The 24,467-nt window shown below is 47.2% G+C and overlaps 1 protein-coding gene across 2 annotated transcripts in view; it reads left to right on the forward strand.

Moving 5' to 3' along the window:
- Positions 1-2,231: 2,231 nt before the first annotated feature.
- ACSS2 (acyl-CoA synthetase short chain family member 2) overlaps positions 2,232-24,467 on the forward strand; it is a 58,543-nt gene continuing 36,307 nt past the window's right edge. Inside the window, exons 1-2 of one of the 2 annotated variants that reach the window (XM_083618618.1) lie at positions 2,232-2,645; positions 6,864-7,059. In XM_083618618.1, the coding sequence (XP_083474744.1) occupies positions 2,513-2,645; positions 6,864-7,059 (329 nt within the window). In that variant the 5' untranslated portion in view covers positions 2,232-2,512. The remainder of the gene's footprint in view (positions 2,646-6,863; positions 7,060-24,467) is intronic. The other variant, XM_083618617.1, reaches the window with a different exon arrangement.

Below are 24,467 nucleotides of genomic sequence, written 5' to 3' on the forward strand. Positions count from 1 at the left end.
TGCCTTTCCATAGCAATTGTTATGTTCTGTGCTGGATACTTCTTTTATTGTATTTCATTGTGTTCCATGGAATTCAAATTGCAATACAAGATAAGAAATATAAGAAGCAAGTCAAACACAATTCAAAATCAACATGAATATTTTAATGCATCCAGTCTTCAACCACAAATACACAGACACACTGTAGACCAGCTGAATAACACTCACAGACCACTGGTGGTCTGTGGATCACAGTTAAAGACCTCCTGGTATAGCACTCTGCTATGAAGTGCTGCTAAGAAGATGTCAATGAACTTTGCTTACTTCTAGGTTGCTACTGTCCAGCATTAACCTGGTGTTTGCTGCTAGGAAGCTGGTGCCAGGCTCTCCATTGTGAAAGAAAGGTGGTATGATTTTGAATTGTGTCCCGTATGTGAATCACGCCATTGCTGAGTCATTGTTCTGGAGAGAATGAACTTTTCTCAGGCGCAGTGTGCCAAATGTGAATTCCTGGGTCAAGCCTCATTGAAATGTTGAACAGAAGGTGCTGCCAGACAACCTGTTCATTGAGCATTCTTTCTGATTCGCTGGAGAAGCTCATGGAATCTCTCGGGCCACTGTCATACTCCCCTACGCTTCCCTCGGATTCTTCCCCTTCGCTCTCCAATTCCTCTCCTATCCTCTGAACCTTAAATGTCTCCCTGTTGGCTAAGCAGTAAATTCAATGTTGAAAGGGTTATTTGCTGTGTTCTTTCATGATTTAGCAATGTTCTCACAGCAGAAACAGCAAGAGAGGCTCAGCAGCACTTTATATACTTTGACTGTTTGTAGACTGATTAATACACAAAATTTTACTTAAGTGGGGTACAGAAAACTAAAACAACAAATGTTACAGAAATGCACAATAAAACTATTACAGTGGTACCTCGGGTTAAGGCACCAAGGTTGATGGAACTTCCTTAGTCTGTGTCTGCTGCTGTCCACATACACACACACACACACAGTTCCAGGCCACAGTACATTAGGATTAGGATAATTTCTCAGGAAGCCTAAAGAACGGCAAATGGTAGACCCCCTCCATGCACAGTTCTTTCTCTGGCCTCTGAGCACCTATCCTCCAGCTACTCTATGCTAAGAGTCCTGGCAGTGCTAAACTACGGCTTAGCACAAATGCATGAACCTGAAGGCTCTTGGAGAGGAAGAGATCCTGTCTGCTCTGCTCCTTCTCTAGTCTGGCTGCTGCTGTGCTGCTGTTAGCCAAGTCATGGTTTGGCTTAATGTGCCATCCTCCTTGCTGGAGGAGACCAACCATAAACCTGGATTTGGACAACGTCACGTGCTAAGGCAAACCATGCTTAGCTTGCGGTAGCGCATAAGTAGCAGGACCAGGGGAGGAGCCCAGTGGCCATCTCCTCTCCAGAAACCCTCATACTTGCATGTTTGTGCTAAGCTATAGTTTGGCAAGCATGATGTGTGAACCAACTCAGGTGTTGCAGTAAAAACAAGAGAATCTTGTGATATCTTTAAAACTACCTATTTTTCTTTGCACCCATATGCATATATACCTGCCAACTGAAGACTTCACTTCATAGATCTGATTAAATGGACTCCAGTTCATTAAATCTTATGCTAAAACAATGTTGTCCTGTACATAATTACTCAGATGATAGCCCCTTTCAATTCAGCGAAATTTACTTTTAGGTAAATATATACAGGGCTGCAGCCTAAAGTTTGAAAGCTTTGAAGGTGCCACAAGATTTGTTGTGATCATTGTATCAAAGGCGGTTTTGTGCATGGGGGTGGCAGCTGTATGTTGCAGCTTGTGAGGAGGGGTCAGTTAGAAAAATAGCATATAGGAAGGGGTAACCTGCTCCCCTAACTCCTGACAATTAGACTTGCTCCCTTTGAAACTACTACTTTTTGAAATAAGATCCTATCCACAGAACTCCCAAAGCTACCTCTAATTTGGTCTTTGGGCATTTGAAGATGCTTTGGAGGGCAGAAGGAGTATCTCGTGTTTCAAAGTTGTTCTCTTTATGGTCGAGCACACTTTTAAGGACCTACAGAAGAGAACGTTCAGCCCAATCCTGCCCAAATTCTAAGTTCCACCAGGACCTACCTGTAGACACTGCCTCGTGGTTCTACTTCCTCTCATTTCATCCTTAAAACTAGGCTAGGCCATAACTGGAATACTTGGCTCAAGGTCGGGAGGTGAACAGGGTGGAGGTTGGAACCCAGCTTTGCCTCACCTCTGTTTGAGGCAAAGGAGCAGGCGGTAGCTGCGGCCTGCAGCCAAGGCGGGCCTCCCAGCAGCAGCGGCGGCGGCGGCAGCTCCAGGCCTGGGCGGAGCTTGGCGCGACTCCCTCCCTTTCCCGCCGGCGCCTCCCCGGCTCCTCCTCCTCCTCCTCCTGAGGCTGGAGGAGGCGGTGCCACAGCGGTGTTTCCTAGTCGAGGCGCCCGCCGCCTACTCACTCGCTGGCCGCCCGCCGCTTCAGCCCCGTCTCGCTGTCTCTCTCGGCTGGAGCCCGACGAGATGGTGTTGCCCGACGAGAAGTGCGCCGCCGCCGGGGTGTACCGGGCGCCCCCGGACCTGGCTCGGGAGGCGCATGTGCCTTCCTTGGAAAAGTACCGGGAGCTTTACAGCCGCTCGGTGGAGGAGCCGCAGGGTGAGCGAGGGGCCAGGCCCCGGCGCGGCGCGAGGTTCCCGGGCAAGCTTCGAAGCCAGCCTCCAGGCCCGTGCCGCTCGCCGGCCGCCGTGCCAAGGGCGGGGAGGAGGAGGCGGCTTGGCAGGGGGAGAGCGGCGGCCGCCGTGTGCGAAGTTTCCCAAGGGCGACTTGGTCCGGGTCCATCTTCGCCTTCCTCGTGGGCTTGCATGGCTCTCTCTCCTCCACGCCCTTTCCGACTCGGCGCCAGCTCCTTGTTGATATGCGCCGCTGCTCGGCCCGCAGCTTTTAGAGGAGTCCCTCGGGGCCTTGTGCCCTTGCTTGCCCCGGTGGGTGCTACCCTCTGGACGGGCTGCTCAGGTTGCTGTGCTCCATTCGGGAGCCTTCGGGTGGTAACAGGTGTGGCGGCAACCGACGCATCTCCCTGCTCGTCTTACTTTGCCCGGGTGGTCCGTCCCCCCCCCCCCCGCGAATATGCACGCGGTGGGGCAGCCTTCGTGGGCACCCCAGCCTCAAGTCAAGGCTGTTGCATGCTAACGCTCGCAAGCATTAGCGTCGTGCTAGTTAGAGTTTCCGCCAAGATACAAGGCAGAGTCCTCCTCTGCTGTTGAACTTCTGTTGGAGACTGAAGCAAGGGATGCGTCTCAGCTCAATACTTGGGAGGCCAGGGGTCCTGTGTTGTAAGAAAGCGACCGTGTTACTTGGAAGACAGTACTGTGTTAGCAGTTTGGGTGATGCCCAACTGTGTACATGAGTTTTCCTTGTAAATTCCTAGAGCTTTGCTACCGCTTTTGCAAGCATGCCAAGCTCAGCAGACTTTTCCCTTGTGGAAATGCACGGCTCTGAGCTAACATTGCTTGATAATTCAGTAATTCAGTCAGGGATATGTGCTAAATGCACAACACCTGGGCTAATTTCCCCCCAAATATGATCATTGGCTAGATGTTACACATGTTAAACCCTCTGTGAGTAGTGGAAGAAGGTGGTAATATTCTTGCAATTCTGCGCTCTCTCTCTCTCTCTGTGTGTGTGTGTGTGTGTGTGTATGTGAGAGAGAGAGAGAGATTGACTGATTGATTTGTGAGGCCTGTGTCCATATTGTGCAAATTCCTGGGCTGTGTTAGCTAGCAACAGGACCTGACCTGAATCTTATTGTGATGGCTCTGGGGCTTCCAAGAGGGTTGCATGGGATATATGGCACTCTCCTAGTGTTGCATAGGGACTGGTTTGCCTTTGGATTCCAGAACTGTGGTAGTAGTTGGACAGACAAGGCAAACAACATTTGAGTTTTATTTGTAGAGGAAAAATCCTTGGGAAAATGTTAGTATCACCATGTCATCTGGGGAGAGTGTTGTATAGCAATAATTTCAGCAGTACTATTGTCTACACTGACTGGCAGCTGCTCTCCAGAACTCTTTCAGCCCTACCTGGAGATGCCAGGGACTGAACCTGAGACCTTTCACGTGCGAATTGTACGCCTTACCACTGAGCTGTGGCCCTTTGCATTTAGCCAGTGGCGTAGCGTGGGTTGTCACCACCCGGGGCAAGGCAAGTAATTTGCACCCCCTAACCCGTGGATTTGCGCCCCCTAACCCGTGGATTTGCGCCCCCTAACCCTAACCCCCAGATGTTGCGCCCGGTGCAGCCGGCCCCCCCTGCACCCCCCACGCTACGCCACTGCATTTAGCATTTGGCAATCTGGCAGTACCAAAGTGAAGGATTGTTGAAATGGTGAATCAGACCACAGAACCACATTTGTGTTCTCATAGATATAAATGCATGCTTGTTAGGGACAGTTCTAGCCAGTATGGCACTTTTGCTTCCTATTGGGGCTTTTGGACTAGTTCAACAGGATGCATACATGTGAAAATGCCTGGTCAGATTGGGTTAGTTGTGTAGCTGACACCAGTTTACATAATAAATCATACATTCTTACCTTCATTATCCCAAGGCTCTTATTTGAATGCTTATTACAAGACTTCTAACACTGGAGAGAGAGAGAAATTCTTTCTATCCCTTTGAGTTCTGTGGGTATAAAGTTGCCAGTGTTTAGGGAGTACTGAAGTTTTATAGCAATATGAAATACAGTATTGTAGTGCTGATTTAGTGGAGAGCAGGTGAACCAGTGGTGAGCAGTAAAAATGATGGGTGCAATTTATATTTGTACAGTTTGGAGTAATTATAATTTCTAGGAGGCTGTTGCTGGAAGTGGTCTACCTAGATGGCTGCTATCTTTTCATTGTTTTATGCAGATACAAGAATTATGCTTTTGTTAAAGAAGTCACAACTTCAGATGTGCTCTGCTGCATGGTTACAGCAGTGTACTTTAAAAAGGCAAATAGGGGATGACTGACTATGGGAAGTGTCTTAGCTCAGTGGTACAGCATCTGGTTTGCATGCAGTATGTTCTAGGTTCAGTCCCTGACTGGGAAAGACATCCCACTGAAACCCTGGAGATCAACTGCCAATCAGTATAGGAAATACTGTTCTGGACAGATCAATGGTTTGACTTTGTATAAGGCAGCTTCCAAGATAGTATGGACAAGCATTCCTGGATACACCCCCATAGATCTAAAATTTACTGGGTTGAAGTGCTGTCTGTCTGTTTATGCCTCAAGCACCCAGGTATATTCAAAGAAGTAGTGTTTGGCAGATTTCCATATGTGACATTTCTCTAACCTTCAGCATGAGGAAGTATCAGTGGCCCTTTGTGTCATTAGTACAGAAGTTGTGGTATACTGTGCCAAGATACAATCTAATGTATCAATGCTGCTCTTGTGTAAATTTTGTGTATATTTCTCAAGCTGACACAGGCAGTGTTGGGGTGTGTTTCTAGTGACTGTGAAAGACACTTTATTTAATCAGGATTTTATTGGACATTATTTTCGGTCACATACTCTCTTGATTTTTTTGTATTTGAAATTTCCAGCCTTGTATCAGCTTTAATGGCTAACAGATTTACTGTTTATGAAATAAGTTTTTGCCAACTAAAACATGTTTCTCCCACACCCAGTAAGGCACCCAAAGGTTGGGAGGTTTTTCTTGTAACAAACTAACTAGGTTAGCCCTTTGGAGTATGGGGATGTTTCAAGTACAGTATTTCTGCATGAAAACAGAAGAAGTCTTGTCTAAAGCATGTGTGTGTCAACATAGATTAATAGAGTTTTCTAGTAACAATTTCCAGAGGAGAAGTAGCTGTGTTCATCTTTTGCATTAAAACCAAGAGTCTTGTGGCACCTTAAAGACTAACTACCGGTAGTTTATTCTGGCATAATTTTGTATGGACAACAGTCCATTTTTCCAGATGCTAAAAGTGCTATCCTTAGTTACAGGTAATGCATATCTGGGGGGTTTTTTTGTGTACGATGATGAGGAGGAATTGTAAAGTGAAATAACAGAAAACATAAATGCAGAAAAATATCTGATAATTAATTAACAATGGCAATTCATGAAACAGTCGCTGATAAACAGATACCCACATCTGTCAGCCAATTAGCATGCGTAGTATGTGAGAAATCCATCGTCATGGTTCAATCCTCAAGTGATGGCATTGAATCTCTTGATATATTGTAATCTAGCAGTCTCACTAGCAGTTTTCTTTTGAAGTTTCTTTGCTTTAATCTCTTGCAGAGTGTCCTGAGAGGGTGAAATGTACCTTCTCCTGACTTTCCTGTATTTCTTCTGCCAGGGTGTGTGTGTTTTTTTGTTTTTGTTTTGCATGGAGACTGTGCTGCTTGTCATGCAGAATATGAAAGGGGATTGGTGGCAGATGATGGCCTGTATCACTTTGTAAGATGGGCAAGTGAATGAACCCCAGATGCCGAGGATGGCATTATTAAATTCTGCAAGAGAGTTTACAGAGTAGCACAATCCTATGCATATTAATCAGAAATAAGTTCCACTTATTTTCAGTGGGGTTTACTTCCAGGTAATTGTAGGATTTCAGCCTAAGTCTTTCCCCTAAATAAAACCCGTTCAGCATCTGCCTTGTGTTCATGGGCGTAGCCAGGATTTTTGTTAGGGGAGCAGGCAGGCCTTTTGTTGCAGGGGGAAGAATCTCAGTTTGCTATGTATTTTATTGATTTTTATTGATTTAGGGAGCAGCTGCCCCTCCTTGCCCACTCTTGGCTACATGCATGCTTGTGTTGGTACCTTAAACTATATAGAATGGTCTTAAGTTTGAATGTGGTGTTTTATTTATTTATCTTTTTTATCTTGCAGAATTTTGGGGAGACATTGCCAAAGAATTTTACTGGAGGAGCCAACATACTGGACCATTTCTGCAGTACAACTTTGATGTCACAAAAGGGAAAATCTTTATTGAATGGATGAAAGGGGCTACAACCAACATTTGCTACAATCTATTGGACAGAAATGTCTACGAGAATAAACTTGGGGACAAAATAGCTTTTTACTGGTAACATTCTTATTTCAATCAAGGAAACCCTCTTGTAAACATAGAATTAAGAACATTGCTGTGGTATCATTGTGTGTTGGCAGCTGAGTATAGAGACAGGAGACATAAATGACAAGAGAATGAGAATTGTGTTATTAGAGCAGTGTTGGTGAACCTGAAACCCTCCAGATCCTTTTGGACTCCAACTCCCATCAGCCCCAGCCAGCATGGTCGGGGATCAAGCATTATGGGAGCTGTAGTCCCCTAACATCTGGAAGTCCACAGTTTCCACATCCCTGCATTAGCGTGAGCGTGACTGGAAAAAAGTCTACAAGGCACACAATTTTAAAAGGGTAAATTTTAGGTTTAGTTTTAAAAAAATATCTTTGGTACAGCCTTTGCCAGCTTGATGCCCTCTAGTTGACTGTTGCATTTGGGAGTTATACCAGGGTGCTTTTAAAATGCTAGCTCTCTCCCACCCATGAACAGAGCCTGACATTGTGAAGTTTAGATGCTTGATTGAAGTGCAGAAATTCTAAGGTGAGATGTGGCATTTGATGCAGGAAGTGTTCGCTGTATAACAGATGCCCTCATCCAGGAAGTACACCAAACTTCATTAGCATTCACGATACCACTCCGCTTTTTGCATTTTTCAAGGAGACTCATAAATGTGATATCATTTTTTCCCCTTTGCGTAATAGTGCTCAGTCTGTTCCTGTGCCAAGGGACACTAATGCAATTTATTTCCTTTCTGAGACAGTTCTAGTTCCTTATTTCTTTAATTAGCTGTTACACCCTTTACAGGCCAACGGAAAAGTCAGAATTCACCCCACATTTCCTATCTGTGTTACTAGGAAGAAACCCACACTGATCTTCCTGGGACGGTACTCCTAAGCAAGTGTACTGGGCTTGCAGCTGTCGTAATATTAGTGCTTTAGATGCAGGTCTTTATCTTCTGATTATGCTTCATGGTTCAAGTGGTGTTGTGCCTTTGGTTTGGTCACATTGTTTTCTGACTATCCTAGGATCAAGGAGAGGGCTATAAACAGGCTGCAAAAAATTACATATTTCGTTAAGGAATCAGGTGAAGTTTCAGAATCTGTATTTCATAGCTGTTCCAGTGTTACTGTCAGGCATTCATTCGTGAGCTTATATTGCATGTATGTTGCTCTACTTGGTTGTAGGCTGCAGAGAATTGCTCTGGTGTCCCTTCTGATTCTGTTGCGCCACCTTAGTGAATCTCTAGGAGGAGTTTCCTTTGCATTTTTGTAAGAGATTCTGCACCACCCTGTGTTACATTGTGAACTTGTGCCTGAACTTAATGGTGTAACTTCCTTAGATAGGCATTTTACTGCGATCTACTGCCAGTGTTAATATTCTTGACATTCTGCTCACTGTGGGCCGTTGCAGATGCTGTGAAAAGTGTGAGACAGATGCATACTGTTTGATGCTCTTGGAGGAGCAATGTAATAAATAGCATACAGATCTGGATCAGACAGCAGGATTGCACCCTTCTCTATTCCCCACCCTCTCCCTAGAGTTCAAATTTGGGCTCCTGGGCCTAATTGCAGTTGACTGTTCTGTCAGCAGCAAACCAAGAGTCCCACTTAACCCAGGATCTGAAGTCAGCTTGGAGATGGTTTCAGATCATGAATGAAATAGGCATACTGGTTAATGCTTACCTGGTAACTGTCAATATTGATATACGGTTAGGCCATGTTAGGCCAGTAAACAGGAATTCACTCTCAGCCGGTAGAGCATGAGACTCTTAATCTCTTAATCTCACGGTCGTGGGTTCAAGCTACACATTGGACAGAAGATTCTACATTGTTGGGGGTTGGACTAGATGACTAGAATTCTATGATTCTATAAGAACAAAGAATTAAGGGAAAGGAGCATGAAATCCTGTAGGCTACCCTGATGGTTTCTCCTCATTAAGCAGTCACCATCATTAATTATGCAGCAGCCCTGTGAAGCAAAGCACTGTTGGACTTTGGTGCAGGTAAAGGGAAGTTATTGCTAGCAGTTTTTTTTTTAAATTGTTTGGTCTGGTTAGAGATCAAGCATCTTTCTTGAACTTCTTATTGCTTCCAAGAGGAAATGAATGAAATAGTAACCTTTTTCATTCAAGGGGCTGTGTTCCATATGGGGAACATCCCAGAGGCTGGATGCCAGTGCGGATCAGGCCAGAGGCAAAAAGCAGGTGGAACAACAAATGCTGCTCTTACGTAGACGGCATTCCATCCATGAAAAAGCCAGAAGTTTCTATGCACACAGGTGCATATGGCTCTCTCCATCCAGGCAGGCATCAACACAATTCAAGGACACATTTTGGCCAGGCAAAAGCACTCAAGCAGGGCTAGTGAGCTGTGTGGTCTGGCTAATGGCCATGCTATAAGGAGAGTCCTTAAGGTACCCATGCCCATTCTTGAGCAAAGAAACTTCAGAGTGAAACTCCAGTACTGAATTAACCCATATCAATAAATTCAATTTAAACACCTGTGACTTAAATCAATATACTAGGTTTCTATCCCATCAAGATGTTAAGTGGCATTTGTCCCAAGATGTTAAGTGGCATTTGTCCCATGAAAACATGGGCTATAGTATGTATTCATTTTATTTAACACAATACATAAAGCACTTTTTTGTAAATAATAATAAATCAGTATTTTTTAATTTTCTTATACCACACTTTTCTTTCATCATGGAATTTCCATCATGTGGTTCCCAGGAGGTCTCCCATCCAGGCAGTGACCAGACCTGTACCTGCTTAGCTTCAGACCATTCTCTGGAATTGTTGCTACAGACTAACGTGGCCACATCTCTGGGATTTGTTTACTATATTCAGTTTTGTCTCTCCAGTTTTATGTTTTGTAAATCTACTTCTCATTGTGTTGGTTTCTGTTTGGGGACTGCACTTTTGTGTCCCAGATTTTTGCCTACCATTACAACAAAGACAATGGCAGCAATTCCTGTCCTCCTGTATCAGGGATGGGGAACTGGCTCTTTCTGGACCTTTATCTCCACACACCCTTATGGGCCACGTGTCACAAGTGCGCAGGAATGCATATACCAGAGCATATTTCTATTCTTTTTCTTTTTAAAAAAGAATGCATCCCTTTAATTCTAACTCATAAAGTTGAAAAGATATGAATTTGAAGCCTTGGTGATGATAAAAGAGTTTCCAAAGCATGAAACTACTCCGGTTGCATATGAGCAAGGAGTAACATTTGCCACTATGGCTTATAAATTAGACTGAGGTTCTCTTTCTCTGGTATGTAAGGAGATAAAATGCCTTTATCTGGAGGGAAATCCCAGAAAGGGCTGCTTTTGAGATGCAATCTGACATCTAAGATAAGGATTTATGTTGGAGCGTAAATCTGGTGCTCTGTGGGAGAGCAAATTCTATTCTTTCACAAAACTTGAAAGTTCACAACTCCTGTGTTTGTACGTGGGGTTGGTGCATTCCAGTTCACCAAACCAACATGTAGACCTTATCGCTTTTTCAGATTCCCTTTTAAGGGTTGCTGTTTGCCCTGCAAACACAGAAAGATACTGCAGAGAAGATGGTTCTTTGGTTCAATCTAGACGATAAGTGAAAAACCAGCAAACAGCCTTGCATTCCTGTTTTTTTTAAAAATAAAATGAAAGCATGAAAAACTAATAAGTAGTAGAGTGAGGGGAGGGGAGAAGCCGATTAACCCTTACACTTCCTGCCACTTATACATCCAAAATTGCCCATCCCAAGCTGCTATCCCACAAGTGTTACATGGTGCAAGAGGTGAGGTTGGGCAAATGTTGTCGAACTGGAAACTCCACAATGTATTTTTGAGGTTGCCTTGGAAATTTGGGCTGTAGCACTCCTATTGTCATGATGAGATTAGAGCTTGGATTTTCTTCAGTATTTTCCAGAGTTCATATTAGCCTGCTTTTCACACCACACCAAGCCAATCCATGGCTTGATGCAAGCACAGGAGTGTACATGCCCCTGGAGAGGAGTTTGTGGCCATTTCACTCCTCCCCAGTCTTTTGCTACACCATGCTAACTCATAGTTTGGCTCAGTGTGTGGTCCAAACCTGGGTTTGTGGTTTAGCTCTCTACAGACTAACCATTAGTTGCAAGCATGAGGTGTAAACCATGAGCCAAGTTATTTTGTTAGTTAAATGAACTGTAAATCATGCTGAATAAAAAGCAAAACGCTTACATGGAATCGTCTGTTTGTTTCATTTCAATAATCCATGCCAAATAATGGTCATTAGTTGAGACCTGATATTGATCTGATCCTTTGAACAGTGTGTAAAATTGAATTTCAGTATTCCTTGTTTTGTTTTGCTGATGTATATTAAGTCCCAGTTCAGCCTGAAAAGAAAGAGCTGTTTCCTGATGTGTATGGCATTTATTTATTATACAGTATAAGCAAAGCGGCATTCTAGCTCTGCTTGTGTTAGTTACCCTTTTAAGTTTGTGCTTTGAACTCTAACAATAGCTTTAACTGAGGTTACAGTGAGTCTTTCCCTCTAGCTTGAGTTGATATGCATTATGAGCATCGGATGTACAATGTCTATATGAGGTGTAACAATAGAGGTGTCTGGCATGTGGATGTTTTTAGGTGTAGGTTTGTTGGTTGATCTCCACTATAAAATACTGTCACCTGCTAGGCAATATAGATGCATTTTTAAAGAAAACAAACAAGCAGTTTCAAGGTCCCGTTCTTCAAGATCCATAGAAACTAACAGCTGTGTAAGATCAGAGCATTGGATCAATGCGTGCGTCTTAAACTCACCACTTTCTGACGCTAGGGTGCATGAGAGGAAAGTAGATTATGTCCTAAATGTGTGGCCACTGCCAAAAATCTAGCAAATTTCCCCTGCTTTTCTGTAACATTTAGTACAACTTGTGTCCTGACATTAGTGTTGTGTACTTTGCCTGCTACTACTGTTGGCAGTCTGTTTAGGTGACAGCTGTGCATAGGAAAAACATCAAACTTTGAAACCAGTTATGAATGGGTGAAACTAAATAGGACACTTTATTGCCTTCTGATTCCATTTCATTATTACACTGTCTTACAATTTTGGTAGTGTTAGATTAGTGCCGTCATCATTGTGGTATCAATAATACACAAAGAGTGGTGGATGGAGACTTGGTACATTTTCTGATGTTACACTTCTTATCTGTGAATGCCTATTTGCCTTCCTTCTGGCTTGTTGCTGCTTCCTTCTCAGCCACCCAAATTGCAAGACCAAACAGTGTTCTACTTCCTTGCCACAGATACTGCATTAGCAAACCTTGATTTGACTCTTTCCGCCTTTTCCTAGCCCCTCCCATCTTTTGCCAAATCTTCTAAAGAGTTTTGCTAACAGCCGTGGACTGCTTTTCAAATAGTTTTCTGCAGTACAGCTGCCTTCTAAAGATTTGGCCTTTTTTTTTGCATGTGTCAACAGGACACAAGACAGATAATACCATTGTTTTGCTCTGGGATGACATTTCATCTGTTCTGAAGTAGAAACATAACCTGCAACTTTTAATGTATGTGTTTGGGATATATTTTTTCTCTCTCTCCATAATTAGCTGTCTTCAGAATTCTAGTTCTTGCAAGATCTCATTACATAAATTGTATTTCATCCACAAAGATACCTGCCAAGACTAAAATTGAGTAAGAAGCCAGCCTGACTAATGTAATAATCTTGGGAGCATAGATGTCTCATATACTGATTAAATTGGAGGTCCAATTCAATTTCTAGAAGCATGTACATGGTGTTTGTGAAGGAACTTTCCTACTGAAGAACTTCTTTAAAAGGCCACAAGGCTAACTGAGTATTGTATTGCTGTGGGGTGCTGTAATTGAGAATGGATGTAACAACAAGCAGTTGGTGTTGATCTTTTGTGGTATTGAGAAGTTGTATATTCATGCACTAGCTCATCGGTTAGTCTGCTAACATGAATGGTTATGCCTGATCACAATTTGCAAGAACACCCCTGGGGAGAATCCCTTCCTTATTCGCAGGGAGCTTATTCACAGTGTATGTGTTTGGCTAAGCCATTTTGAAATGCATGGGAGTTGCACAAGATTGCAACAAAGTGCTTCTGCAACTCCCATTCATTTATTAGTGCAGTGGTACCTCGGGTTACAAATACCTTGGGTTACAAACACTTCGGGTTACAGACTCCACTAACCCGGAAGTAGTACCTTGGGTTAAGAACTTTACCTCAGGATGGGAACAGAAATCGCTCACCAGCGGTGCGGTGGCAGCGGGAGGCCCCATTAGCTAAAGTGGTATCTCAGGTTAAGAACGGACCTCCGTAACGAATTAAGTTCATAACCAGAGGTACCACTGCACCAGCAAAGGGTTTTACAGCATCTGCAGATGGTAGGTAGAGCAATGGGGGTGGGGAAAAGAAAAAACAGGCTGATGTTGAAACTGTTCTGAACTTGTAAGAGTTCACAGAAATGGTTTTGTCCTTGGTCTGTAGAAGCACACTGATTTTCAAAAATGTTGATGTTGTTGAGTTCTTTGTTCTGCTTATTTAAAAGAAACACCAAATGCCTTCAAAGCTGGTGTACTGTGGCAGGGCAGAGCATGATGTACTGTTGTGTGTCTGAAAAACCCTAAACCCTCTTATGGGCAGTCTTGGAGCAGTTGAGGGTATTTCACATCTATTATTATTGCTAAATCTTGGTGATTAAAAATGTGGGCAAGGTGCCATATTCTTACAGAGAGCTGGTTTTTCCAGCATTTCTGAGCTCCCTATATTGAGGTTGGTGAGTCTGTTAGCTATGTTGCCAGAGTGGCTGAAACCACATGGCTATGGCTGTGCAGGTTTCATTATATAACTCTGGGGTGATTTTTTTGTTGCTCCACCTGTAGTCCCAAAGTGTAAGATTAGTGCAAAAAATATTTTACCGTCTACTTGATTTGTGTCTGTGCCAGATTTTATATGCTTATTGTTGTGCTATTGCTGAGTTGGTTTTTTAAATTGATTTCTGGTTTTATTGAGTTGCACAGTGTGTTAATTTTACTGTGTATGTTGCTCAGAAAATGTCTTTTTATTAGGCTGCTCATAAATTGAATAAAATAAACGAATATAAATTGGAGGTATAAGTTGTATGCCCATAGAAGTTTGGAAATCACCTGGAAGGCTCACACACAGCCCAGATGGATCATATGTGACACTGTGCAAAACTGAATTGCACTTATGAAGTGAAATTTATGTTTCTTAATGATGGATATTTAACTCAGAACTTAAAAAGAAGGGACATTTTGATCTGCAGTGTGTTGTTTTGGCCATGTTCGTTTCCAGCATATTGAATGGATTGTGAATTCCCTATGATAAACTACATATATACATCCATATGCAAAAGGGTGATTGGAGGAGTGGGAGAAAGCCACTTTGTTCTGCAGAACAGTTCTGGGATCTTGGGCCAGATGTGGAGGACTTCTGCGCTCACGTTCTGGAGCCATTTTGGAAGATTTCCTCTATGTTCCATCTGGGCTCTGTGAGATGATCTGTCTTGGGAAATATGCAAACTTCCAGCTACAGTATGTTGCTTGTAGAGAAGTAAAATATTTTGCTCCTACTGGTGCTAAGTTCCTGCACAACTAATAGAACTGGACAGAATACATATGCATGAGTCCAGCATGATGGACAACTCTCTTATGCTGTTGTATACATTTTGGGAAAGAAACTGGGAGGGTTCTTGAAAAAGCTGTTTGCTCAACATCAGTGGCCTCGTTCAATATTATGCTGTAGAGAGTGGTCAATGAGGGTTGGCCAGAAAAACAGAGTGCAATTTGCTTAAAAGGTTCGGGCAGTTCTTTGGGACTGTAAACTGTAAATTGCTTTTAATTAAACAAATGGTCTTATGTTGTGATGAGCTGAATCTTAATGTAAAGATGGTGAACACTAAATCACATGGGGAAGCAGTGGTGGCATATTGTTGCTAAAATTTTACCATAAGGAGGCTGTTTCATATGTAAAAGTGTTGATGAGAAGTGGCATGCAATTGCACATAAAAAATGGCTGGTGACATGTGGCAGTCTTTGGAACTATGCTACGATGTGCTGCTGCATATTAAATGGCTTGCTTCTTGGAGCCCTCTCCTTGTGGTTGCATTTCAAATGGCTGCTGTGCCTGTTGTTTATTTTATTTCTTTTCACCAAATTTATATATCTCTTGATGCAGTCATGTCAATCACTGGGGGCTCAGTTTTTGTCTATGTAACATATTTGTCAGGGCTACCCTAGGTCCCAGCTCACAAAGGACCAACGCTGCTTCGTTGTTAAGTATAAAAGCCTTTATTGAAGTTCAGTTTCACTTCCAGAGCCGCAGCGCGCAGCCCCACGTCTAAAGTGTCAGACCACTGATGCTCCGTCTGAGTCTCCTCCCCCTTGACACCAATTTAAGAGTCTAGCCTTGCTCCACCTTCTCCGCTGCTCCTTCCTCCTCTGGGTCCGCCTGCCCGCCGGGGTTCCGCCCTTTCTAGCCTCTTCTCCCGCTGATTCCCCTGAGCCTTCTCCCTCCCTCCGGCGGGCTTTAGGAGCTGGTTCCCCATCCGGGTCTCCTGCTGTTCCGCGCGCCTGCACATTTGAACTTGGCGCGCGCGCCCAGCCAGCAACTTTCCTCCTGACCGTTCCACTGCTGCTGTCACTGCTTCCCCCATCGGGGGGGCTAGCTGCAACTGACCTCCCCTCCGTTGGAGGCGTGGTCAGCCCTGACTCCCTCTCTGGAGGAGACACTGCTCCTGACACATGTGACTCCTCCCCCCCACTACGCTCTGGTGGGGAAACTGGTCCTGATCCTCCACTGCTGCTTTGGGGTTCCCCTCTGGCTCCTTGTTTCTGGTGCGTCCCCCCTGGGACCCCCCTTGCCCTGACCATCGGCGCCCCCTTCTGGGAATCTTCTGATTCGCTGGAGAAGCTCATGGAATCTCTCGGGCCACTGTCATACTCCCCTACGCTGCCCTCGGATTCTTCCCCTTCGCTCTCCCAATCCTCTCTCCCCAGTGCTCCTGCTCCTGATTCCCTGACATCCATCCCCCCCTCGAAGCCCCCCCTTCCCCCCTCCCCCTCTTCGGGTGTGGGTTCCGGGTGCTCCAGTCCAGTGGGTGTGAGTGCGGGATACCATTCTTCCCCCCTGGTGTGTAGCCGGTCCACTGGATCCGGCCCAACCGCAACGGGCTCGTCGACGTCGATTTCCTCTGCTTCCATCTCTCTGCTGATGTGCTCGAATCCAGGATCCTCCCCCAACACGTCCATGTCCTCCCCTCCCCCGGGTACCTCTGGTGAGACAGCTTGCAAAGGTCCCCGCAGCAGCTCCCTGCGCCACCCCACCTCCGGTTGAGTGTCCCACCAATAGGAGCGGTCTGTGGCAAACCCCGAGAGAGACCCCTCCGAGGAGCTAGTGTCTGGCGTCGTCTCTTCAGCTGATGAAAAACCCTGGAACGTACTGGCTGACAGTGTGGGCGTGAAGAGCCAGTCGTCGAAATACTCTGCCGGCATAGGTCTGTGTGGGAAGAGTGCATGGAACTCGTCTTTAAGATAGTGCTCCTCCACGGCATAGCACGGTACCCACCTGTTGGCACTGGCTGGGGTACCTTCCCTGGCGAGGAGGTATTCCACCCCCTCTTCCCCCCACCTCGAGTCCAAAATCTCCGTGACCTCGTTGAGTGGCGTCGCCCTCCGTGACCCCTCCCTCTTCGGAGATTCACTAAGTGTGTCTGGCGCGTTCCCTGTCGCCTGAAACCTGTGGGGTTCCCTGTAGGGTGTGAGCACTGACCTATGAAAGACTGGGTGCATTCTGGAGCCCTCCGGGAGTGTCAACCGGAAGGCCACTGGATTGATTTGCGCCGCGACCTGGTAAGGTCCCAGCTGCTTGTGCTTGAGCTTCCTCTTAGCTAGCGTCCTGGCCGGCACTGCCTGGGCTGCTAACCAGACCCAGTCCCCCACCTGGATGTCCTCCCCGACCCTCCTGTGCTTGTCTGCCTGCATTTTGTAGGCGTGTTTCGCCAGTTCCAATTGCCTGCGGAGTTGCTCGTGGACCTCCTGTAACTCTGCTGCTAAGTGCTCTGCTCCCCTTGGCTCCCCCTCCCCCTTCGTCTCTAACCCTGGGAAAGTTCTGGGATGCCGCCCATTATTGGCGAAGAACGGTGTCACTCCCGTAGACCCGTGCTTCGTGTTGTTGTAGGCAAACTCGGCCAGCGGTAGGTAGTCCACCCAGGTCGAGGGTTGTTGATTGGCGTAGCATCGCAGGTACTGCTGCATGATGGCGTTGACCCTCTCCGCTTGTCCGTTGGTCTGCGGGTGTCGTGCCGACGCTAAGTTGATCTTGACGTTCAGGATGCCCAGCAGCTTCTGCCAGAAGCTCGAGACGAATTGGCGACCCCGGTCGGACAGGATGGACCGCGGCAAGCCGTGAGCTTTGAACACGTGGTCTATGAACAGCTTGGCGGTCTGTTCCGCTGTGGCCACCTTCGCGCACGGAATAAAGTGTGCCATCTTGGTGAACATGTCTACGACCACGAGCACCGCTGTTTTGCCTCGCGAGCTGGGCAGATCTGTGACAAAGTCCAGGGCCACTCTCTCCCACGGTTCGAGCGGCGTCTGTAGGGGTTCTAGTAGACCCGCTGGCTTCCTGTGTACTGGCTTGGCCCTTTGGCAGGTGTCACACCTGGAGACGTAATCCGCGACTTCTCCCCTCACCTTGGGCCACCAAAAGTCTCTGGTTACTAATTCCGCCGTTTTGTCCTTGCCGAAGTGCCCAGCGCTGGGCGCGTCGTGTAGCTGCTGCAAGACTTTCGCGCGGAGGTCGTCTCCGGGCACGTAGAGAGCCCCTTTGCGGATGAGCAGTCCGTCTCGTATCTGGAACTCGTCGTCCTTCGCTGTGCCTCTTCGCACCTCCTCCATCTTGGATTGTGCGAACGAATCCGTCTGCAGCGCTCGACGCACCGCGTCCAGGTCCACGGCAGCTGAAGCGCACGCCCACGCCTTCGGTGCGAAAATGTGCTTGGCCGCCACCGGCGCCGCTTCCTCGAGATACTGCGGCTTCCTGGATAGTGCATCCGCCATGACGTTGTTGTCTCCCGGGATGTATTCTATCCGGAAATCGAAATCCGCAAAGAACTCCGCCCAGCGGATGTGTCTCTGGTTCAGGAACCGCGCCGTGCGCCAGTACTCCAGGTTCTTATGGTCCGTGCGGACTTGCACTGTGTGTCTGGCTCCAACGAGGAAGTGCCGCCACGCCCTGAAAGCTGCATGAATGGCCAGCAACTCCCTGTCCCAGATGGTGTAGTTCTGTTCCGCCTTGCTGAGTTTCCTGGAGTAGAATGCGCACGGCCTCCATTCCCCTTGCGGATCTTGCTGCAACAGGACGGCCCCCACTGCTCTGTCTGAGGCGTCCGTCTCAACCCTCATTGGTCTGCTGGGGTTTACATGTAGCAGCTGTTCTTCGGACGCGAAGAGACGCTTGAGTCTCCGAAAGGACTGCTCCGCCTGGTCCGTCCAGGTGAACTTCTTCTTCTTGGAGCTGAGGGTGTCCGTGATGGCCGCCGTCTCCTTCGCGAACCCTTTGATGAACTTGCGATAAAAGTTGGCGAAGCCGACGAACCTCTGGACCTCCTTCCGATTGCGCGGGCTCTTCCAGTCCAACACCGCGCGGACCTTGGCGCTGTCCATGGCGAGTCCCTTGTCGGACAGCTTGTAGCCCAGAAAATCCACCTCCGTCATGTCGAACTGGCACTTCTCTAATTTGGCGTAAAGTCTGTGCTCCCGTAGCCTCTGCAGGACCTCCTTGACGTCCCTCTCGTGAGCCTCCTGCGATTCCGAGAAGATCAGGATATCGTCCAGGAAGCAGACGCACTTCTTGTAGAGGAGTCCCGCTAACACGTGATGCATGAAAGCTTGGAAGGTATGGGAGCCATTTTGCAGACCAAAAGGCATTACGCGATATTCATAGGTGCCTAAAGGTGTAAACATGGCTGTCTTCCACTCATCGCCCTCCCGCATGCGTATAAGGTTGTACGCCCCTCGTAGATCCAACTTGGTGAAGATCCGTCCCTTCCTCACCGTCGCGAGCAGGTCGTCGATCTTGGGCATGGGGAATGCTGCGGGCTTTGTTTTGGAATTTATGGTCCTAAAATCAACTATGAGTCTCCGTTGGGGCGTGTCCTTCTTCTTCACGAAAAACACGGGACTGCCCCCCACTGCTTTAGATTCTTGGATGAACCCCCGCTTCAAGTTGTGATCTATGAACTCCCTGAGTTCTTGCAGTTCATCTTCAGACATGGAATACAGTTTCCCAGTCGGCAGCGTCGCTCCCGGCAGGAGGTCAATCTTGCAGTCGTAAGGCCTGTGGGGAGGCAGCTTATCCGCTTCCCTCTCGCAGAAGACCTCCAAAAACTCCTTGTACTTGTTGGGTACCGCTTGCACCATGCCTAGGTGTAGCTGCGGTTCATCCTCTTGCCCCTCCTCCTCCTGGCGGGTCTGGATGCAGTGTTCTGCGCAGTAGGAGGAACAGAAGGTCAACTGCCGCTGGTACCATGCCAATGCCGGGCTGTGCCTATCCAGCCAACTCATACCCAACACTATGGGCGTGTCCGACAGGTGGGTGACGTTGAAGCTGATGACTTCGCGGTGGTTTCCAATTTGCATCACCATCGGTGGTGTTTGCTGTACCACCTCTCCTCCCAGTAGCTTCCTGCCATCGACCGTGACGACGTTTAGGGGCATCGTGGCTGGCATGAGTGCTATGCGATGTTGCTTGATAAAGTCCACTCCAATAAAGTCTGCGTTGCTCCCAGAGTCAATGGTTATTGGTACTTGCATGGTGTGCCCATTGGGCAACTGGAGCGATGCGGTGAGTTGCACCACTGGTTTGGGTGGGAGGGGGTCTGTGGGCTGTAAAATCTCTGGGGACTGCTTCACTGACTTGCCTGGTTGGGCCCCAGTGGCTCTGTTTCCAACCAGGCTTCTTCTTCCCCCTGCAGCTGTTTCAGCTGCTCACCTGTTCCCTTTACTGTTGCTGAGGCTGCAGTGTGCTTCTGGAGCCTCTGGGGACACTCTTTGGCCATGTGCTGTGCACTGTCGCAGATGTAACACTTCCTGGTCCCTCTAGGAGCCTTCCCCTTGACTGCTCCCGGTGTTTGGGCTCTGCTGGCAGTCTGAGCCCTTGCACCACCAATCTCCATCGGCTCTTCTCCCCTTCCCAAAGGAGGCATGGACAGCGCCCGCCCCGCCTCTCTGGGAAAGAAAGGGGTTGTCCTGGCTGGGGTGCTTCCCTTACGTCCTTCCAGGCGCACACCAATTGCCAACGCTCTTTGGGCAACTTCTTGGGTATTTTGGGGTCTTTCTCCTCTTGCCAGTTCATCTTTCACCTCTCCACTTAGCCCCTCCCAGAACAGGTCTCTGACAGCAATGGAGTCCTTCTCCCAGCCCAGCACGTTCAGTAAGGCAAAAAAGCGCGAGTGATACTGCCTCACCGTCGCTTTCCCTTGCTGTAGTCCATGCATTTCCCTCCGAGCAATATCTACATCTACCGTAGATTTAAAGCAAGCGTCCATAGCTTTGATAAATGCATCGGAATCTTTGAGGGCAGGGTCTTTTTCGCGCCACAAATTCCGCAGCCACGCTTTTGCTTCCCCATGCAAATGAGTGATTATGAAGCCCACCTTCTCTTCCTCATCTCTAAAGTCTTTCCGAAGCAAATTGAGCGCGTAAACCACGTCAGCTCTGAAGTTAGGGTATTGCTGCAGGTTCCCATCAAAGTGCGCCACCAGGCTGCCCCCCCTCTTCCCGAGGCCAACTCCCTCCGGTTTGGGTCCTGGCAGCCCCTCTTTCCCCCAACGGTCCCACCTGGCTTGCAGATCCCGGCAGAGCGCTACTGCTTCTTCTTCTCTTTTCCTGGATGCTGCTACTTCCGCGTAAAGCGTCGTGACTGCTTCTTGCAGTTCTTTCACCTGGCTCTCTGTAGTCATCTTTGCCTATCTTCGTGAGCTCGCAAAACACCAAGTCTTGCCCCTCGCTGCACCAACTCACGCTGCGAGGTTTTTATGAGAGACGGAGCATACTGTCAGGGCTACCCTAGGTCCCAGCTCACAAAGGACCAACGCTGCTTCGTTGTTAAGTATAAAAGCCTTTATTGAAGTTCAGTTTCACTTCCAGAGCCGCAGCGCGCAGCCCCACGTCTAAAGTGTCAGACCACTGATGCTCCGTCTGAGTCTCCTCCCCCTTGACACCAATTTAAGAGTCTAGCCTTGCTCCACCTTCTCCGCTGCTCCTTCCTCCTCTGGGTCCGCCTGCCCGCCGGGGTTCCGCCCTTTCTAGCCTCTTCTCCCGCTGATTCCCCTGAGCCTTCTCCCTCCCTCCGGCGGGCTTTAGGAGCTGGTTCCCCATCCGGGTCTCCTGCTGTTCCGCGCGCCTGCACATTTGAACTTGGCGCGCGCGCCCAGCCAGCAACTTTCCTCCTGACCGTTCCACTGCTGCTGTCACTGCTTCCCCCATCGGGGGGGCTAGCTGCAACTGACCTCCCCTCCGTTGGAGGCGTGGTCAGCCCTGACTCCCTCTCTGGAGGAGACACTGCTCCTGACACATGTGACTCCTCCCCCCCACTACGCTCTGGTGGGGAAACTGGTCCTGATCCTCCACTGCTGCTTTGGGGTTCCCCTCTGGCTCCTTGTTTCTGGTGCGTCCCCCCTGGGACCCCCCTTGCCCTGACCATCGGCGCCCCCTTCTGGGAATCTTCTGATTCGCTGGAGAAGCTCATGGAATCTCTCGGGCCACTGTCATACTCCCCTACGCTGCCCTCGGATTCTTCCCCTTCGCTCTCCCAATCCTCTCTCCCCAGTGCTCCTGCTCCTGATTCCCTGACAATATTATTATAATATTTATTTATATCCCACATTTTTCCCTGACAGGGACTCAAGGTGGCTTACAGATAAAATAGAAACAGCTAAAATAGGATTAAAAATAATTAAAAAGCAGTTAAACATTATGCAAACACACACGTGTGTGATCTATCAAAACATAGAGACAACTTTTCGCTACTTCTTTGCTAATGTATCATGTTAGTGGTTTTCAGCTTTCTGAGTCGTCCAACCCACCAACTTAGTTTCCCATCACACATAATAATAATAATTTATTATTTATACCCCCCCATCTGGCTGAGTTTCCCCAGCCACTCTGGGCAGCTTCCAATCAAGTGTTAAAAACAATACAGCATTAAATATTAAAAACTTCCCTAAACAGGGCTGCCTTCAGATGTCTTTTAAAGAGAAGATAGCTGCTTATTTCCTTCACATCTGAAGGGAGGGCGTTCCACAGGGCGGGCGCCACTACCGAGAAGGCCCTCTGTCTGGTTCCCTGTAACCTCACTTCTCGCAATGAGGGAACCGCCAGAAGGCCCTCAGTGCTGGATCTCAGTGTCCGGGCTGAACGATGGGGGTGGAGACGCTCCTTCAGGTTTAGAGCTTTAAAGGTCAGCACCAACACTTTGAATTGTGCTCAGAAATGTACTGGGAGCCAATGCAGATCTCTCAGGACCGGTGTTATGTGGTCCCGGCGGCCACTCCCAGTCACCAGTCTAGCTGCCGCATTCTGGATTAATTGTAGTTTCCGGGTCACCTTCATATTTGTAAGGTAGAGCAGCTGTTTCTGTTGAGACCAACCTTGTTTCCCAATATTGAGTCTCAACCTGCCAGTTGAAGGTGCCATGCACTTGGGGGAATTTTTCTGCATTGTTACTCTGATATTACTGAAAGATATACTGTATCTGGCATCTAGGAGTTTGCATTTTGTTTTCCCCTGCAGTGCCTTGAGCCTCGGCCAGGATAGCAGGCAGGAGTGCACTAATGTTTAGGATAGTTTCCTAAACAAGTTAGTTTTCTCTGCTACTTTTCTTTAAAAATAGGTGTGCCAAAACAGGCCTGCTGTATTAGCACAGCACTATGCAAGAACTACAGTACAGTGTGTAAAGAAAAAAGAATAACTATGCAGGCATTTTTCTTTTTAGTTTGATTCCATGGGCATTTGTGTATTAAAATGTGTCATTTATTCAAAACTAAAACATACTATGTAACACCCAGCAGATGGGCTGGCTAAACGTATGCACTGCCTTGTTTAAGCTCCAGTGTTTTGGAAAATGGACAGATGAGAGGAATAGTGGACAGATGAGTCTTGCAATAACCTCTGATTAAAAGGTAATGTGTGCTGGGATTTTTTTGCTGAAGTCCCAACAGGAAAACCCCCAAAACGCTTTTGTATCAGATGCCATCTAAGGCTATTAGCAGGAGTGCCAGGGGGTGGGGGTGTGCCATAATGCATGTTTTGCAATCCCTTGGTGTTTGGGCCAGTGCTGCCTCTTAGGCAGTTACATGTCATTGTGCAATGGTATCCTTTTCACACAATGTGGTTGGCAATTCATAATGTTTAAACAACTGTTATTCTTCCTTGTTTAATTAAGTCGGTACAACTATAGGTATTTCTCAGTGACGCCTATGGCTTGATTTTTCCTGATTTTGGGACACACAGCTTGAATGGACTTGGTCTTGAGATCAACAGTGGAAACAACATTCTTGGCTATTTTATTTGGGCTCTCATAATAAGATTTACAATGAAGTAGACCTTTGCAGTTTGATGAGCTGGCTCCAGAGGCTGGTGAAAATGAGGGAACAGCCCTAGAGTGGTTTAACTCTTGGCTTATCTATGGAAAATTATATCATAGAATCATAGAATTGTAGACTTGGAAGGGACCTCAAGAGTCAATCAGTCCAACATCCTGCAATGCAGGAATACTGTCCATAGCCATCCCTGGGTAGACTTGAACAACTAACCTTCTGGTTAACAGCCAGACCCACTGACCCACTGCACTAGCTGGGGGAGAGGATGTTTCTGGGAAGCTAGCCTGTGGCATTTCCTCATCAAGTAATTCTCTTTACATTTTTGTTTAACATTGTGTAAGGCTGTTGGGATAAATTGTCCAGAGTTCTGTGGTGCTGTTAGTATGCTGGTGGTACCAGCTCTTTTTTTATAGTTTTCAACCAATTCTGAAGTACCAGTTTTGAACTCAGTTCTTAAAAGGATAAGTGGAAGGTAATCCTCCTGGGGAGGATATTGCCAAACGTGGGAACCACTGGAGAAAAAGCCTTATCTGAAGTCATCACCCACCTTACCATTCAAGGTGGTGGCACCTGAAGGACCTCTGAATATTACCTTACTGAATGAGCAGCCAATCAATGTAGGAGCTAGGTGGGTTACATGAATGCCCACTTCATGCAAATAACCAGCAGTGTTGATGCTGTGTAGAACTGGATTTGAATGTTGACAGATGTCTCTGCTTATCAAGATGTCTGTGTGCAGTGACTGACCACACAACTTCCTTCATGTTGCTGCAAACTATTTCTGTGTAATGGTGTTCACCACTTCATGGCCCTGGTGTGCCA

This window comes from Podarcis filfolensis, assembly GCF_964270895.1.
Source record: "Podarcis filfolensis genome assembly, chromosome: 6".
In the NCBI taxonomy this organism is placed as follows: domain Eukaryota; kingdom Metazoa; phylum Chordata; class Lepidosauria; order Squamata; family Lacertidae; genus Podarcis; species Podarcis filfolensis.